Source organism: Sander vitreus, chromosome 10, assembly GCF_031162955.1.
Source record: "Sander vitreus isolate 19-12246 chromosome 10, sanVit1, whole genome shotgun sequence".
In the NCBI taxonomy this organism is placed as follows: Eukaryota; Metazoa; Chordata; class Actinopteri; order Perciformes; family Percidae; genus Sander; species Sander vitreus.
The window spans coordinates 29,821,251-29,837,327 of record NC_135864.1 but is presented as its reverse complement, the minus strand read 5'-3'; the positions used below and the strand labels follow the sequence as shown (position 1 = coordinate 29,837,327).

General features: G+C 39.8%; 2 protein-coding genes across 2 annotated transcripts in view; both read left to right on the top strand.

The window, feature by feature from the left end:
- Window positions 1–3,927, top strand: part of polr1a (RNA polymerase I subunit A) — a 49,464-nt gene extending 45,537 nt beyond the window's left edge. The window contains exon 37 of the mRNA XM_078261084.1: window positions 3,565–3,927. Coding sequence (XP_078117210.1) covers window positions 3,565–3,665 — 101 coding nt within the window. The 3' untranslated portion in view covers window positions 3,666–3,927. The remainder of the gene's footprint in view (window positions 1–3,564) is intronic.
- Window positions 3,928–5,925: 1,998 nt separating this feature from the next.
- Window positions 5,926–16,077, top strand: part of st3gal5 (ST3 beta-galactoside alpha-2,3-sialyltransferase 5) — a 30,747-nt gene continuing 20,595 nt past the window's right edge. The window contains exons 1-2 of the mRNA XM_078261088.1: window positions 5,926–6,033; window positions 9,872–9,988. Coding sequence (XP_078117214.1) covers window positions 6,026–6,033; window positions 9,872–9,988 — 125 coding nt within the window. The 5' untranslated portion in view covers window positions 5,926–6,025. The remainder of the gene's footprint in view (window positions 6,034–9,871; window positions 9,989–16,077) is intronic.

The following is a 16,077-nucleotide window of genomic DNA, read 5'->3' as shown; positions in this document are numbered from 1 at the left end:
AAAAGCCATTTCTACTAGAGGTGTTGAAATTAATCAAATAATCGATGCATCGAATCGTGAACATGGACGATGCTGCATCGATTATCGGCCAAGCCATAATCGATTATTTCTGTTTACAATTTAATGTATGCCTAACAACCTTTCTGTTTACATATTCTGTTATGTTTTGCACATTCAGGAAGTGCTATGTGCTCAGTGCTGTAGTTTCATATATCCAATTTATTTAGTATTAGAGCACTGCAGAATGTTTTGTTTCTGAAGCTTGAAAAGCTATGACTTAATATCCTATATGGCTTTAACAGAAAAAATGTATTTGATGCATCGAGATATCGAATCGCTGACATGATAATCAAATCGGGAGCTCATTGAAGATTCACACAAATTTCTACACATAAGTTGATTTTCTTATTTGTCGGAAGAGACGTAGTCTATATCCTTGACCTTCCACTTCCGGGATTGCGCCATTGCCGCTGGAAAATCTGCCGGATTTCACTCATTTAGGCTGGATATCATTGCCTTGGGCTTCCTTTGTGTTGGCATTTTAAACTCTGGTGGATTTCTGAGGACTATGGTTAACTGCTCCATAGATCTCTGCAGGGTAAATCCAGACAGCTAGCTAGACTATCTGTCCAATCTGAGTTTTCTGTTGCACGACTAAAACAACTTTTAAACGTACACACGTTCCACCAAAACAAGTTCCTTCTGAGCTGATTTGGCAGCGGCACCGCAGCTTTTGTACGGTGCTTAGCACCGCCCAAAACAATTGTGATTGGTTTAAAGAAATGCCATTAAACCAGAGCACGTTTTCCTCCCATCTCCGAATGCTGTGTGGACTAGTCAGACCCTCCTCTGGCGCGCTTTGGAGGAGGGTCTGGCAAAGTGAGACTAGAAGAGACGTGACACTACACGGCTCTACGTGTATAGAGCAGGGCTGGGCATCGCCACTGATTTCCTGAATCGATTTGATTCACAATGTCCCGATTCAATTTCCGATATCGATACGATTGGGATATTTCAGTTACAATACCAAATTTGCTCAAAACGTGAAACAAAACCTTAGAGAACTTATGCTGTAAATTGTACAAGGAACCATATAACCTGGTGCGTTATTAAAAATGTGAACGCTGCCGTTAAGAAATGACCCCAAAGTGGTTACACAGAGACAGAAAGAATTGTACAAGTGCTTTTCTTTTTCCCCCTCACTAACATTAAGCCTAATTTTGGAGCGTTATTTTGCATGCGATGGATTTCGTAGATCATTTAGTTTCATATGATACCAATATCTTTACTCTGGTTAAAAATGGAGCCTCTGAGATTTTATGAATCTTCAAATGTAGATCGGTTTCAATTTGAATTAAAGCTGCAAGCAGCGTTGGACGGCCCCTCATGCCTCTGCGCGCATTGGGGTTACTGGCGGACGCCGCTGCTTGCGAACGTGCATTTGAGCGGCACTCAGACACTGCAAATCGTCACCAATGAAAAGGGACGTCCCTGCTGAGTTCAATGATACCTCACACAATAGTGTACAAGAAACGGGTTATTAGTTATTAAAGGGGGCGTGGCTTAAACATATGGGGCGGGGCAAATCGTCACCAATGAAAAGGGAACTCTATGCTGAGTTCAATGATACCTCACACAAGACTCGACCGTAAATGGGTCACCAGTTATGAAAGGGGGCGTGGCTTAAACATAGGGGGCGGGCCAATCCATGACCAATGACAAACGAACTCTCTGCTGAGTTCAATGATACCTCACACAAGACTCTACATTAAACGGGTTATTAGTTATGAAAATGTGCGTGGCTAACTCATTGGGGGGGCGGGTCTAACCATCACCAATCAAAAAGTAACTGCTGAGTTCAATGACACCTCACACAAGACTCTACCTTAAACGGTTCAAAATCCATAAAAGGGGGCATGGCCTGAGTACATGAGCGTGGTTAAAGTATAGGGGCCTGCTCAGTATCACAACTTGACCACACATTCTCAGTTTCATGTAAATCGGATGATGTTTGTCATATAAGGCTGAATTCCTGTTGCCAGCGGGGGGCGCTATGACCAAAAGTCAATATTGGCCTGTATATGTCCTCAGGCCTGGACTCTCGTTGATTGTAGGAAATTTCAAGCCGATATGACAATGTACATTGTAGTTACAGCCACTTTCTCATTCGCTAAACACTCAAAATTGCCGCCACGCCCACACCGTTTGACGAAAAGTTTTTCTTTTAATAACTTTTCATCTTTAAGGTGTTGAGATGGTACAGACCAAATTTGAGTTCCATCGGATGAAATCTCTAGGAGGAGTTCGTTAAAGTATAGCACCTTGACTTTTAGGCCTACTTCCTGTTGCCACTAGGGGGAGCTATGACTTTGAGCCAATGGACAATGTACACTCAAGTTACACCCGCTTCCTGTTTTGATGGTGAAACGCACAAAATGGCCGCCCCGCCACGGCCATGCCCTATGACGAAAAGTTTTTCTTTTAACAACTTTTCATCTTTAACGTCTTAAGATGGTACAGACCGGATTTGAAGTTGATCGGATGAAATCTGAAAATGAAATGAAATGTTTGTTAAAGTATGACATGTGGAAATGGCCAAAATTGCACAAATTTCGAACTTTCAATTCAAAATGGCGGACTTCCTGTTGGGTTCAGGGTATGGCTCCAATGAGCTTTTTTGTACGTCTTGACATGATACATAGGTGTACCAAGTTTTGTTAGTCTACGTCAAAGGTACTGCAGGGGCTCAATTTTTTAAGTTTCGTAGGGGGCGCCAGCAAGCCATTTTTGTGCGCCTATTCACGAAAACCCTTAAAATACGTAAATTTTCACCAGGCTTGATGTGACCTTTGAGTTTTTGAGTATGTTAAGCCCCTCAAAAAGGCTCATTTGCCAGAAGAATAATAAATTCTTCAGTTTTAATAGGGCCTTCGCAGCTGTCGGCGCTCGGGCCCTAAAAATTGATTATTTTATTTCTTTTTTAACCCAGCCCTAATGTAGAGCTTGGAGAGAGTAGTTATTGATAGGGGTTAGTGAATAAAGCTTGATAGGAGTATGAGCAGATATTTTCTTGTGTCAGCGTCTCAGGGGATTTTCCGAGCAGCCGTTGTTAGCCGTTGCATGTTCTGCTTTTATTGCAGTGCGCTCTGCTTGGGGGGGAATTATTCCAGTTAAAACTTCTGCTCAGAAGATGACACGTGTTCTAGCTACTTTCTGCGGTATACACATGTCCATTTTGATTGTTATTAGTGCATGTGTACAACGCGCGCCAAGTCACTGCAGTGGAAAGGTGGCCAGAAATGGAGATCTACTCTATTTGAGATTAACTGGAGAAAAGTCAAGTTAAAAATAAAATGAAAGTGAAAAACATTTCATTTTAAAAGGATTTATACTACACTTTCTTTTAACCATTATGTTTTTTTAGTGAAGGTTAATGACAGCGCCTCAGGGAAGTTGGAGCCATTTTGGATTCTGGTCACAAGTCGTCTCCTTTAACCTTCCAACCACTGTCGCTCTGATCTTTGTGTTTTTGTTCACGGCTGTTTTTCTGCTTCCTTTTCTCAGGGTCACATGATCAGCTGGTATCTCCCTCAGCCTGCCTGGTGGTGGGAAAAGTGGTCAAAGGTGGAACGGGACTGTTTGAACTGAAACAACCGCTGCAGTAGCGCAGCAGATTCTGCAGTCAGCAGTCCAATTGGTTGGATGTGAAAGATAAGAAGATCCTGAATTAATTCATTTGAAAATGTAATCCAGCCATTGTGAAATAACTAAAGCTCTCTATCGGAAATGAAAGAGATCACTGAGCAGTCACCGTATCATGCATATATCCACACATGATTCCATTACTCGAAGCATAAAATCTGGTAGACAAACAACCCTTTTCTCTTTGTATTTAATAATAAAATGCAAAAATTTGTATAAAAACAATGTGTCTTATTGTTTTTGTTTGACAGTGTTAAGACGTTATTCGGGTTTTATTTCCAAACTATACTTTTTTTTTATCGTTTTTGTCCCTTATTTAAACTTTCACTGGTAACGCACACTGGTATTATGATCAGCTCATGTGGCAGATGCTAGTGATATATGCTAGATTGGATACCCAGGATACCCAGGGCTTGGTTTACACCTATCACCATTTCTAACCACTGGGGGACCACAGGCATGCTGGGGGAACTCATATTAATGTTAAAAAAAACTCAGTGAAATTGTCATGCCATGGGACCTTTAACGTTAACATGCCGTTGTCATGTATTTATTATTTTGTTATTTTCATTCTTTAAAAGTCACTAGAATGCAGAAACAAAGTATCTGGAACTCAATTTTTTTAGGGGTAGGACACCCAGATCCCTATTCCCTTCCCCCGCCCCCCATACGCCAGGCAAACAGGCGAAAACGTAATGTAATATTTACCGAAGACGGTTCCATTCTATCCATAACCCCATAATAAGGGCATTATGCAACATGACCCCACACACATTGCAACAGAAACTCTTAACTGATCTAGTCTCGTAAAAGTTTCCTTTATAACATAAGAAGTCCTAAGAGATCCAAGTGCTGGGAAGTAATGAAAAATACTGAAATCAATGAATTAGGCCACAATTTCCCAACACCGTTATTTATGCAAATTAGCACATATTAATGCTGCATTCCAGACACAATTTTTAGCCCGTAAGTTAGGACTTCAAGTCACGACTCACAGCTTGGTAGCGTTCCAGGCAAAGTCACCACAAACTAGAGCTGGGCAATATATCAATATTATCGATATTGTGATATGAGAATAGATATCGTCTTAGATTTTGGATATCGTAATATGGCATAAGTGTTGTCTTTTCCTAGTTTTAAAAGCTGCATTACAGTAAAGTGATGTAATTTTCTGAACTTACCAGACTGTTGTAACTGTTCTTTTATTTGCCTTTACCCACTTAGTCATTATATCCACATTACTGGTGATTATTTATCTAAAATCTCATTGTGTAAATATTTTGTGAACACACCAATAGTCAACACTATAATATCGTTGCGGTATCGATATCGAGGTATTTGGTCAAAAATATCATGATATTTGATTTTCTCCATATCGCCCAGCCCTGCCACAAACCCTTCAAGCTAGCCTTAGCTAGCGGCTACCTAACGTCGACGTTAGCTAGCGCTAGCTGATACTAGTGATTTCTAGTCAGCGACGTATTTTGGTCTTCATTTAATAAACATAACCTGTAGTAGTACACAATCATACATGTATTGTTTTACAATGTGCGTAATTACTTTACGTTGCCTATTTATTTCTATTTCTCACTGTTAATCACCGGTGTCTGTACAGCATCAACAGGGGTCGCCATTGTTGTTTATGTGTGTGTGACGTCAAAAAACTGTAAGTGGGAGTACAACGATATGGTACGAGTTCACGGGTAGTAAGTTACGGGTTTGACTGCCGTTCCAGGGCACTTTCACGGGTAGAAGGTTGTGAAAACACGAGTTACGGGTTGCCTGGAACGCAGCATTATTAAGACAATGCTGCATTTGCATAATAAACAAAAGTTCGGAAAACTTACATGACACAAAAAAACGATTGTCTTAATGTAAATAATCCACTGGGGATGTTTCATGGTAATATATTGTTAGTTAACATATTTTCCAACATATTTTTCATCTGCAGTGTCTCCCCTTAACAAAGTGCAGGAATGGGAAATTGTGGCATCACCGATTTCAGAATCTTTCAATACTTTCCACCACTTGGATCTCTCTAGGACTTGTTATATGTTATAGAGGAGATTTTTGTATGAGTAATAAACATTTGTCAGCTTTTCTGTTGCCAGTTTTGGGAGATCCACCCCTTTTTTTCTAATATAATAATATGGTTGAGGGCTGTTGCTACGAAAAACCGGAAATGATGGGATATATTCCGCCCGCTGATTGGCTCGCTGGCTCGAAAGGAGGCTGCTAAGTGACGCTAGGATGAAGAGCTAACGGGATAAGTTGATTTATTCATTCTACCAAAAGGATTCGTCATGGCGAACCAGTGGGATCCATGGAAGGGTAAGTAAATACGTTAAAACATGATATAGAAGAAATTGTAGTTTAAAGGATATGCTTTCGTGCAAAACGGCGTGTGTTGTGCGTGGTTGACGTTCCGTTTGGTCAGCTGAAGAGAAACCCCCCCCCCCAAAAAAAAACAAAAAAAAACAGCAGAACGGGTAACGTTACAATAAAGTAACAATATCTAACTTAAGGTTAGCTAACTTTACTTGGGCTGCATTGTTGAAATTCATTGTCGTTGCTGCTACCAAAACGTTATCGTTTGTCCCGGTTTGGGGCAGTCTGGCATGGTTATTCGAGTCAACAGCCCCAGTCCCGATGCGTGACGTTCTTTCATATGAATAGGCCATATTATCAAAAAATGTAAACATGACAGAAGTGTAGTATTTTATTGCGTAGGTGCCAAGCAGCAGGTTAACCAGTACCCGGTATAGCGAAATGCACATTACGGGTGCATTCAGCTGAAGCAGAAAAAAAAAAACATAACGGTTACGTTAACGTTACCCCTCCTTGGCCCAGTCTCCATGCGTGATGTTCTTTCATATCCATAGGCCATACAAAAAAAACAACAATATAGTACAAACATGACAGAATTGCAGTGTTTTATTGCCAAGCAGGTTAATCTAACGTTATATTGCGCTTTATGAGTAAAGATAACATTATTCTGAAGTGCTTCGTCTGTCAAGTTAGTTAACAGTTAACGTTAGATGCTGTGTCACGAAGGGCCGACATTAAAGAAAGGGCTAAACATTCCGCAGCAACTGCTGTGTTTTAATAACTACTTTATTTAACAGGCTTATGTTATCTACGTTTTAATGTTTAAAAAGATGGAGGAGCGTGACCCACATAGTAGTGGTAGATATTTGGGTCATTGACGACATTTTTGAAAGTGTAAAAAATGGAGCTACAAACAATATTCCAAAATTAATTAATTATTTTAGATTTATTTTTTAATTTTTTTTGGTGAATTTTGTTTGTTTCTTGATTGTTTTTGTTTTGTTGTTCACGATGACATTATGTGCTTTATGCAATCGATTAACACTGCTTATTTTTTTATTTTTTTTTACAATACAGACAAAAATTGTCACCAAAAAGGTCATTCGGTTTAACTATATTTAAAATTATTAATATGCAGATAATTATTCATGGACAAACCTGATTTGACATTGATGTTGAGATATTATGTAGTGTGTAACATGGAAAGAATATGACATAACATTATCACTGATCTCATAATCAGTTCATTGGACTACTCTAAAACCTCCAACATATTCAAGTAAAACATTGCACAGGGAAATAAAAAAAAGGGGAAAGTTAGAAAAAAAAAGCCTAATCTGCTTTATATTTGTATTATTGTAGTTCCTTTGCAAAAAAAAAAAGTACTTCAAATATTATTATTATTATTATTATTATTATTAACAACATTGAAGCATTCATTGTTCTTGGCAAATGTTTAAATAGTTAAATGATGAGCTGCATATTCATGGCAGCCATTCAGTCTCTGGAGTATCTTAATATTGATGTAATATTAATTTTAAAAAAAGGATTAGCATTATGATTATTAGTAATAATTGTATCGATAATTGTGGATAAATCGATCACTAACGAGCTGCTTTTTCCTTATTTGATCAAGGCATCTGCAAAGGTAAAATTCCGTCAAAATGATGTGATAATATACTCTGCACATTTTCTATTAATACAATGTATTTATTTATTCCAGATATGCACAAATATGACCAACATACACAGGGGTGTAGCACAAAATTCTGGGCCCTGTAGAAAGGCATTCTCTGTGGGCCCCTCCCCACATCCACAGCTATTCATTCTAGCATCTTTTAGGCCCCTTCCTCACTTGAGGACCCTGGGTACTCAGTCAACCTTCCACCCCCAAGTCCAACACCCCTGAACATACATTACTGTCATTCACTACAACCACTGGGTCATTCGGTATAACCAAGATTTGGTATTACCGAATGACACTTTTGGTTATAAAATCAATAATGGGGTTAAAATCCCCTTTCTGGTGAGCAAATGAATGAACTTGGCTTTCAGTCTGGGGTTAATTTCCGACACCGCACACACTGTGTACAAAACTTAAACTTATTCCACCAACTCTGCTCCAGTCGCATCTACACGTCTGCTTCCTCTTTCTCTATCTCGCTTCTGCACACTTACCACACACACACACACACACACACACACACACCCACACGCACTGAGCTCTCTTAAAGGAACCGCAGCACCATTTCACAACAAATGCTGTATCGCGTTGATGTGACCGAGCGAGGTATCACCACTCTAATGCGTATGAGCAAATGAAAGGTGACGGTTGCAACAACAGTGACGGTTTCAAGGTAAAGTGACATGTTTAAGCTCAGAGCACAAGAGTTCAGCAGTCTTATGGCCTGTGAAAAATGTGACGAAAAAAAAACGCGTGACATCGCTTAGAGCACCTTTAACTGTTCACACAATACAGTAATGTGAGCTATTTAAATTAGTTGGATACATGGTTAAACGTAATTTGCTCTTACCAGTGTATCGCCGTGTGTATTTTGTCCATAGCAATCCCCACCAGTCGGTCCCAAAACGTCCCAGTTAGAGAGGAAATGCCGTAAACGTATTCTTTGTAAATCTTTATAATCATTTTCCGAAAGAAACCAGCAGGCCCGCCTTGTTGCACATTCCAAAGTTTCTTCAAAACCTACCATTTTTTAAGCGTGTAGCTTGCTAGCTCGAAGTTTGTTGTTGGTTCATGAAGCAAACGGAGACAACGGCAACACACAGAGAGGAAAATGTCAGGCTGTGTTCACTTTGTTCATTCTGTTCTGTCACTTTTTGTTTAAATTTAAAAATCAATTAAAAAAAAGTTGAAAAACAAATACAAAATAGTGGTGTAACGGACCATAGTTGGTCCGTGGTCCGTACAGATGAACACTCACGTTTTGGAAGGCATGTGAATCAGATCAGTTGCAAAGTTTAACCATGAAAATAGTGTGTGTGAAATGCATTTTTTTCTGTCGCTGTAACTTAAAGTACGCTGATACATCTTTATGAAGGGTTGCCGTGAAAAGATACAGGCAACGAAATTTTCACTTCACGTGAACGCCGCGTGTTAAAATCCGGTGCTTATATGGCACTGGTGCCTTAACGATCGGTATCTAACACGGATTTCGGTGCCTCATTTCGGTGCCACTTAAATGTCTGCGCTGCTCTCTGATCCCCCGAAACCGACGTTACAGGCAACAACAGAAGCATCGCTGCATGTCACGCTAGTTAACGCTAACGTTACACTTGGCATTGGGTAATGTTAGCCTACCGTTAGGTAGCTAGTAGCTGGATTAAACACGGTTAAAATGCTGACAGCTAAACTGTAAATGGTGTAAAGTGTGTCTGTATTTCACTGTAGAGGATTCCAACACCGGGATGTACAACAATCTGCCACTAAAGGACACAAACTATATATAGCACTTGGTCACTGCTGTTGTTGAACTTGTGGTTCATTCAAAGTTATTGTAAAATACCCTTTTCTCATCTGTTTTTGTCGTTTAACCCCAATTTAATGGGGAAAGAAGTAATTATTGTTGCAAGTTAATGTTATTACATTTTTAATAAATCATTTAAATCCCCCCTTTTTTGTGCTGATCCAAAAATCGATCCGATCCGTGACTCAAAACCGTGACCCGACCCGAACCGTGAGCGTTATGATCCGTTACACACCTAGTATCAAATAAAGAAGTTATTCATTAAGGTACTGCTGTTGTGTAAGTAGGCTGTCCAATGAATGCATTGTTCAGTGATGTGACTAACAGACTGTTTGCGACTCTCCCTGTGTGTCCAGGACAAGATCCCTGAGAGCCAGGTGCTATCCGGCTTCATTACAGATACCAGAGGAGTTCCCAGACTTCTCTTGGAGGGAGAACATCATGAGGTTTCCTAAACGCTGGGCAACACACAGGTAATGTTCACATGACACGGCACAAAGACTCCTACTTTTCTCTTTGAACCATGCTGATTAGACACTGCCAACTTGCACTCCACTGTTCTTAAGGTCTTAAAGGAGAACACCGGTATCATTTATAGTCGCAGCCAGTTTGTTTTTGTCTATTTTATGAGTGCAGGTGGCTTTCCATTACTTTTACAAGTGGTTATAACATGCAACTCAACTGTATGCTACTTGCTTACTGTGTACTACTACGTTTACCTGACAGAGAAATGTTACTGGTTACGTTGCAGATTCAGATTTTACCCACAAAATATCACATTTAAAATATGATGCATTATCATTCATTAAACTACCCAGCATGATATTAGAGTTTAAAGCCGCACCTTGAACAGACGTTAAGTCATTTGAAGTACATAGTGCCGTTAATGCCTCTCTTTCACCTTTCACTTGAAGTAAACATTTAAATGCAGGACTTGTACTGTGCGGTATTAATAGTTTTAGCCTACTATTAACAAGTAATAGTTTTACAAAATCTTTTGAGTACTACTTCTACAACTGCCAAGTCATTACTTTACGTAAAACCTGACTATTTTTTAATTTAGCCTTTTTCCTTGGTCAAATACAGTATCCTATCAGATTATATTGAACATTTCTTGCCACAAACTAAAATGATTGCATTCAAAATGCAATCCATTTCCTAAACAGACAGGCCTTATTTTTGGGTGGAGCATATTTGTGAACAAAAAACTGCAATGCTTTTCTCTTTCACTTTCCAAAACATTGTGATATTCTTATCTTAACCCCGTTCACTTATTTCCTGTCATGTTGCTGTGCGGAAGAAATACGTAATTGTTACTGTGACACTTTTGTTAGGCCTAACCAACAGTGTCTTCTCCCAACCACGTTTACTCTCCACAGGAATAAAGGCTTTGGCGTTACTAATGGAGGCAGGACAGGGAAGTCTTGCCTTGCTCTAACAATCACCTTATTGTTAAAGACACCATTCACACAATCCTTGCTCAAGTCAAGGCTGTCTTTTTCAATGTAGCCAGTGACGTCACTAGGATTTAAAGACAGGGGGTGCTTAGCCCCCAGGGTATTTGTAACTTGCGTTTGCTAAATCTTTGCACTCACATCTTTTGTTACTGTATTAGAGCTACACTTATGTAAACAACCAGTCAAGAAACCGAGATGTTAACAAGTAAAAAGTGACAGCCATATCCTCAAAGTTACTGTAAATGTGTGATAAAGTAATAGCATACTATATCTAATTCCTCTCTCTATGAGATAAATTGTCCGAAGAATGCTATTTAATAACACTAATTACTGTAACTGCGTTGTGGATTGGTTCAATCAGAGTGTCATTTCGCTGTGTAGTTTGGCTTGCATACAGTGTAACCCAAGAACCAGAATTTTAAGGCCTACATTTAGGCAACATGTACATATTTATTGAATTTATCACAGCCAATGAATGCTGTGCAGTGTTGAAAAGCATGAATATAGCTAGCATATATAATAAATATAATGAAATAATTTAGTTTAGGCTGTGCCTAGCAGTGGCGCAACTACCCAGTGTCAGAGGGGTATGCAGTGACAGTTTTTCCATATCAATAATATTAAGAACTGAATCTGTTGTTATCAAGTGGCTCCCCCTACACTTCCACCTAATGTTAGACCTACCTGTTGCCTTCCCCTGTCTTTTCTGATCCACCATCCTCACACCTGAATGAAATGAACTCACTGTTAAATATAGCAGCCTAAATTCAATTCTTAAATCAGCCTAGTGATGGTATCAGATAAGACAACTATTATGCAGTAAGGTTGTGCTGCTGTTGAAATTACATTCACATTTTGTAATTTGTATTTTAAATGTTTATATATTTTTTTCATATTTATTTATTTTTTTTCTTGTCATTTATTGTGCATGCTACTGTAGAAAAGGCCCCAAAGTTGTGTTGGTGTTGCTGTTGTTTAGTGCAGTTGACCATGTTGTGTTTTGTGTTTCTCGTTTATTCAGTGCTTGTAATAGGGTAGCCAAAGCGTGTGCTGGTTGGTATATAAGCAGTAAGATAGTTAGTCGGTCAGTTGGACTGTAGTTGTGAGCAGCATATTTCTTCAGAGTGTGCGTAAATGAGAAGAGTAAGTATATCTGCTGCATCACTCGTGATATGTATTTCTTTGTTAAACCAGCTTTTATTTCTGCTATTTGATGTGGATGAGAGTTTAAAGGCTAACCACACTCACACTCAAACGTACACAAAGGAACCAGGAAGAAATAAACGGAAAAAGAACATCTCTCAGCTCTTCATTTACTTATTTGTGAGATATTTGGCCTTAAGTGGTGTTCTGGCCGACACACCTGCGTGAACTTAGTGATAACCCTATAACTAGCACCTAGACTGAGCATCTACCCCTTATCAGCAGGTCATTAAAAACAACTTTCAATTTCACTTCCTTCGTGTGTGTGTGTGTGTGTGTGTGTGTGTGTGTGTGTGTGGTGTGTGTGGTGTGTGTGGTGTGTGTGTGGTGTGTGCGTGCGTGCGTGCGTGCGTGCGTGCGTGCATGCGTGCAGCGAGTTCAGACCAAAGAGTAGCGACGAGATGAGTCCTCAAGTTACTTGCAACGCACCGGTGATGAGATGCTTGATACAGTTGCATTCTTTGTTCTTTCATCTGCTTTGTTTTAATGCCGCATTATGGTGTCTTTATGCACCTATTTAATACCTTTTTTCTAAATCAATTTCGGCTGGAAATATCTTTATGTAAAGGGAAACATAGATTACAACCCAAATATAAAAACATAATGGAATATATTGCAGTAAGGCTCTCAGGCATTCTGTATTGCTTTATCTATTTATTCTCCTGTAGATCGACTTTTCTAATTATATCGGAGTCAGCACACATGTAGCCTAAAGGCATCATTTACTCTTCCCTTCTCTTTTGCGTCTTTTGTTGAGGAAGTAACCTCCTTAAATGTGCACATGACAGTTAATCACCTCAATGATACATGAATTCATTTGAATGAATTGATAAACCCCTGGACTGTCATATTTCAGATGTGTTTGAGCAAGATTTCTGCTCACGTTCAAAACGTTGTGCACATTCAAAATAGAACTCATCCCATCTGTGTTCTCTGAGATTTTGAGGAGTCGTGATATTTTGAGAAAAATAAAGTGATAATAGGCTATTACAAGAATAAAGTCACTATATTTCAGAAAATAATCCGCCTGCACCGTAGTCTGCTGTGCATTACGTGATTGCTCTGCTGATACGGTAGATCTCAGACCTTTCTGACAAACACAGAGCCCCATTTGAGACTCTGGTCTCTGGATGAGCCAACGTTTAGGGAAGTGGCTGTACGCTGCTGCTGCTCTACTCTGCAGGTCTGCCACAACTCTCAGTTCTTTTAAAGGCAGCTACACACCGGGCCGATAATCGGCCATTGGACAGTCTGGTGAGGTCAGTGACTCGAGTCTGTTCGGTGTGTTCCATGCCGTCGTCATTCGGAAGAGCTATCGTTCTCTGAGGTTTCTCTGAGCTTCTCCCGCAAATAAATCGTTTTTGGTGAGAAAAAAACAAAAACACATCCGTTTGGTTCTGATGGGGGTTTGAGTTGTATGCAGTGTAAAACCTTAAAAAGGCATGAAACAAATCCTGAACCATTGTAATCAATTTCAGCATTTACATCTTGTTAAGTAACCTAAATGGTCAATATAATCACGGTGCAAATGATTACATTATTATATTTTGTCTAAGGAAGGAAGGAAGGACAACTCTCCTCTGCATTTATATTTGTCTTTCAGTCCAACAGTCAACACACAACCTACCATCTGAGCGCGCACATCCACACCAACCTATACACAATAATACAATTTATAAATGTTAGTGTTTTGTGCAAATGAGTCACATAAATAATAGTCCTGATGTTATTATAGCGTGCAAAGCAGGACACAACTTTTATAGTCAGAGTATAGCCTAGTTTGGCTTTCATTTCTGATGAATTATGTGGGCTTACATACATTAGTGTGATTAATACTGTAAGTGCATGTGAGTAAACGTTGGCGTGCAAACGAGTTGCAGTCAATGTCTTAATGCGCCATACGGCCAATATTGTGCAAATGCGTCACTTTGGCTGCGGAAACAACGATTAATAGGCTATTGTGGGTTGTGGGCTATTGTTCCAGTGTTAACAGTATGACAACTTTGACCATTCCTTTTGTTTTTATTGTCTCTCTTGCATGACATATAGCTACGCTTTCGTGATTATTGGATCCTCAAGCACTGAATTGTAACCGGATTATGCTGTGGCGGTTCTACATTGAATGGCGCCCTGGGCGAGACCCCCTTCGAGTGCCCCCCCTCCAAAAAAAAATTAACTATTGCAATTACAACAGGACACAATCTCCACCTCCAACATTGCCAAAAGACAATGAACACAATTCTGCACAAACTATGACAGTATAGGTTATGAGAACTTAAAATAAATATACAGTATATACATAAATGTGCCAAAAATATATACAATCATAAAAAATGTAACAAGAGCAGAGAGCAACAATAATATAAAATATTAGGAATAATATACAAATAAAATATAGAAATATTCTAAATAGCACAAATCCTTCATCACACAAATGTGAAGACACACTAAAGAAAATCTAATTATTACACTATAGCACTAAGAACAGAAAACACAAACTAAAACTAAAACCTGACCTCTCTGGCCTTCCTTGACGCAAAATCATCAATGATGTCATCGACAGGGACGGACTGTCTGGGACCAAAAATCGGACCTGGCATTTTGGCCCAGACCGGCCCACCGCATAAGATCACAAATACCACCCGTCCTAGCATTCCCCTGAATATGTATAGCAACTCCTACTCCTTAAAACTACTAACGCCATGTAATGAGTAAGCAAGAATCAGTGAGAGTTGACACATTAAATACTTCAAAAAGTGTCACTTATTAATACAATAAAACGGTATACTCCTCATGAATCATAAAACAAGCTATATATATATATATATATATATATATATATATATATATATATATATATATATATATAATAAAAGCCCGTGTCTGGAATAAAATACTTTAAAAAATATCTCCTCCAAGACTGTAGGCTGCAGCCTGGAGCTTCCCGTGTCATGCCATCCCGCCTGGTGCTGTCCCCGAGCTTCTACTTTTCAAAATAAAAGCTCGCGTCTGGAATAAAATACTTTAAAATACTTTAAAAAATATCTCTCTTACTTTTCAAAGTAAAAGCTTCCCCGAGCTTCTACTTTTCTAAAAGCTTGCGTCGACTATCATGCTAATGAATGAAATACTTTAAAATATATTTGGTGTTTTTTTAACTAAACAGTAAGATAAATGCAGACTATCATACTAATGAATAAAATACTTGATATATTTGGTGTTTTTTTTAACTAAACAGTAAGGCAATCATCCATCCATCCATCTTCATCCGCTTATCCGGGGTCGGGTCGCGGGGGTAGCAGCTCCAGCAGGGGACCGACTGGGGGATCCCGAGGCGTTCCCAGGCCAGGTTAGAGATATAATCCCTCCACCTAGTCCTGGTTCTCCCCCGAGGCCTCCTACCAGCTGGACGTGCCTGGAACACCTCCCTAGGGAGGTGCCCAGGGGGCATCCTTACCAGATGCCCGAACCACCTCAACTGGCTCCTTTCGACGCAAAGGAGCAGCGGCTCTACTCCGAGCTCCTCACGGATAACTGAGCTTCTCACCCTATCTCTAAGGGAGACGCCAGCTACCCTCCTGAGGAAACCCATTTCGGCCGCTTGTACCCTGGATCTTGTTCTTTCGGTCATGACCCAGCCTTCATGACCATAGGTGAGGGTAGGAACAAAAACTGACCGGTAGATTGAGAGCTTTGCCTTCTGGCTCAGCTCTCTTTTCGTCTAACGGTGCGATAAATTGAATGTAATACCGCACCTGCTGTGCCGATTCTCCGACCAATCTCCCGCTCCATTGTCCCCTCACTTTCGCGAACAAGACCCCAAGGTACTTGAACTCCTTCACTTGGGGTAAGGACTCATTCCCTACCTGGAGAAGGCACTCCATCGGTTTCCTGCTGAGAAC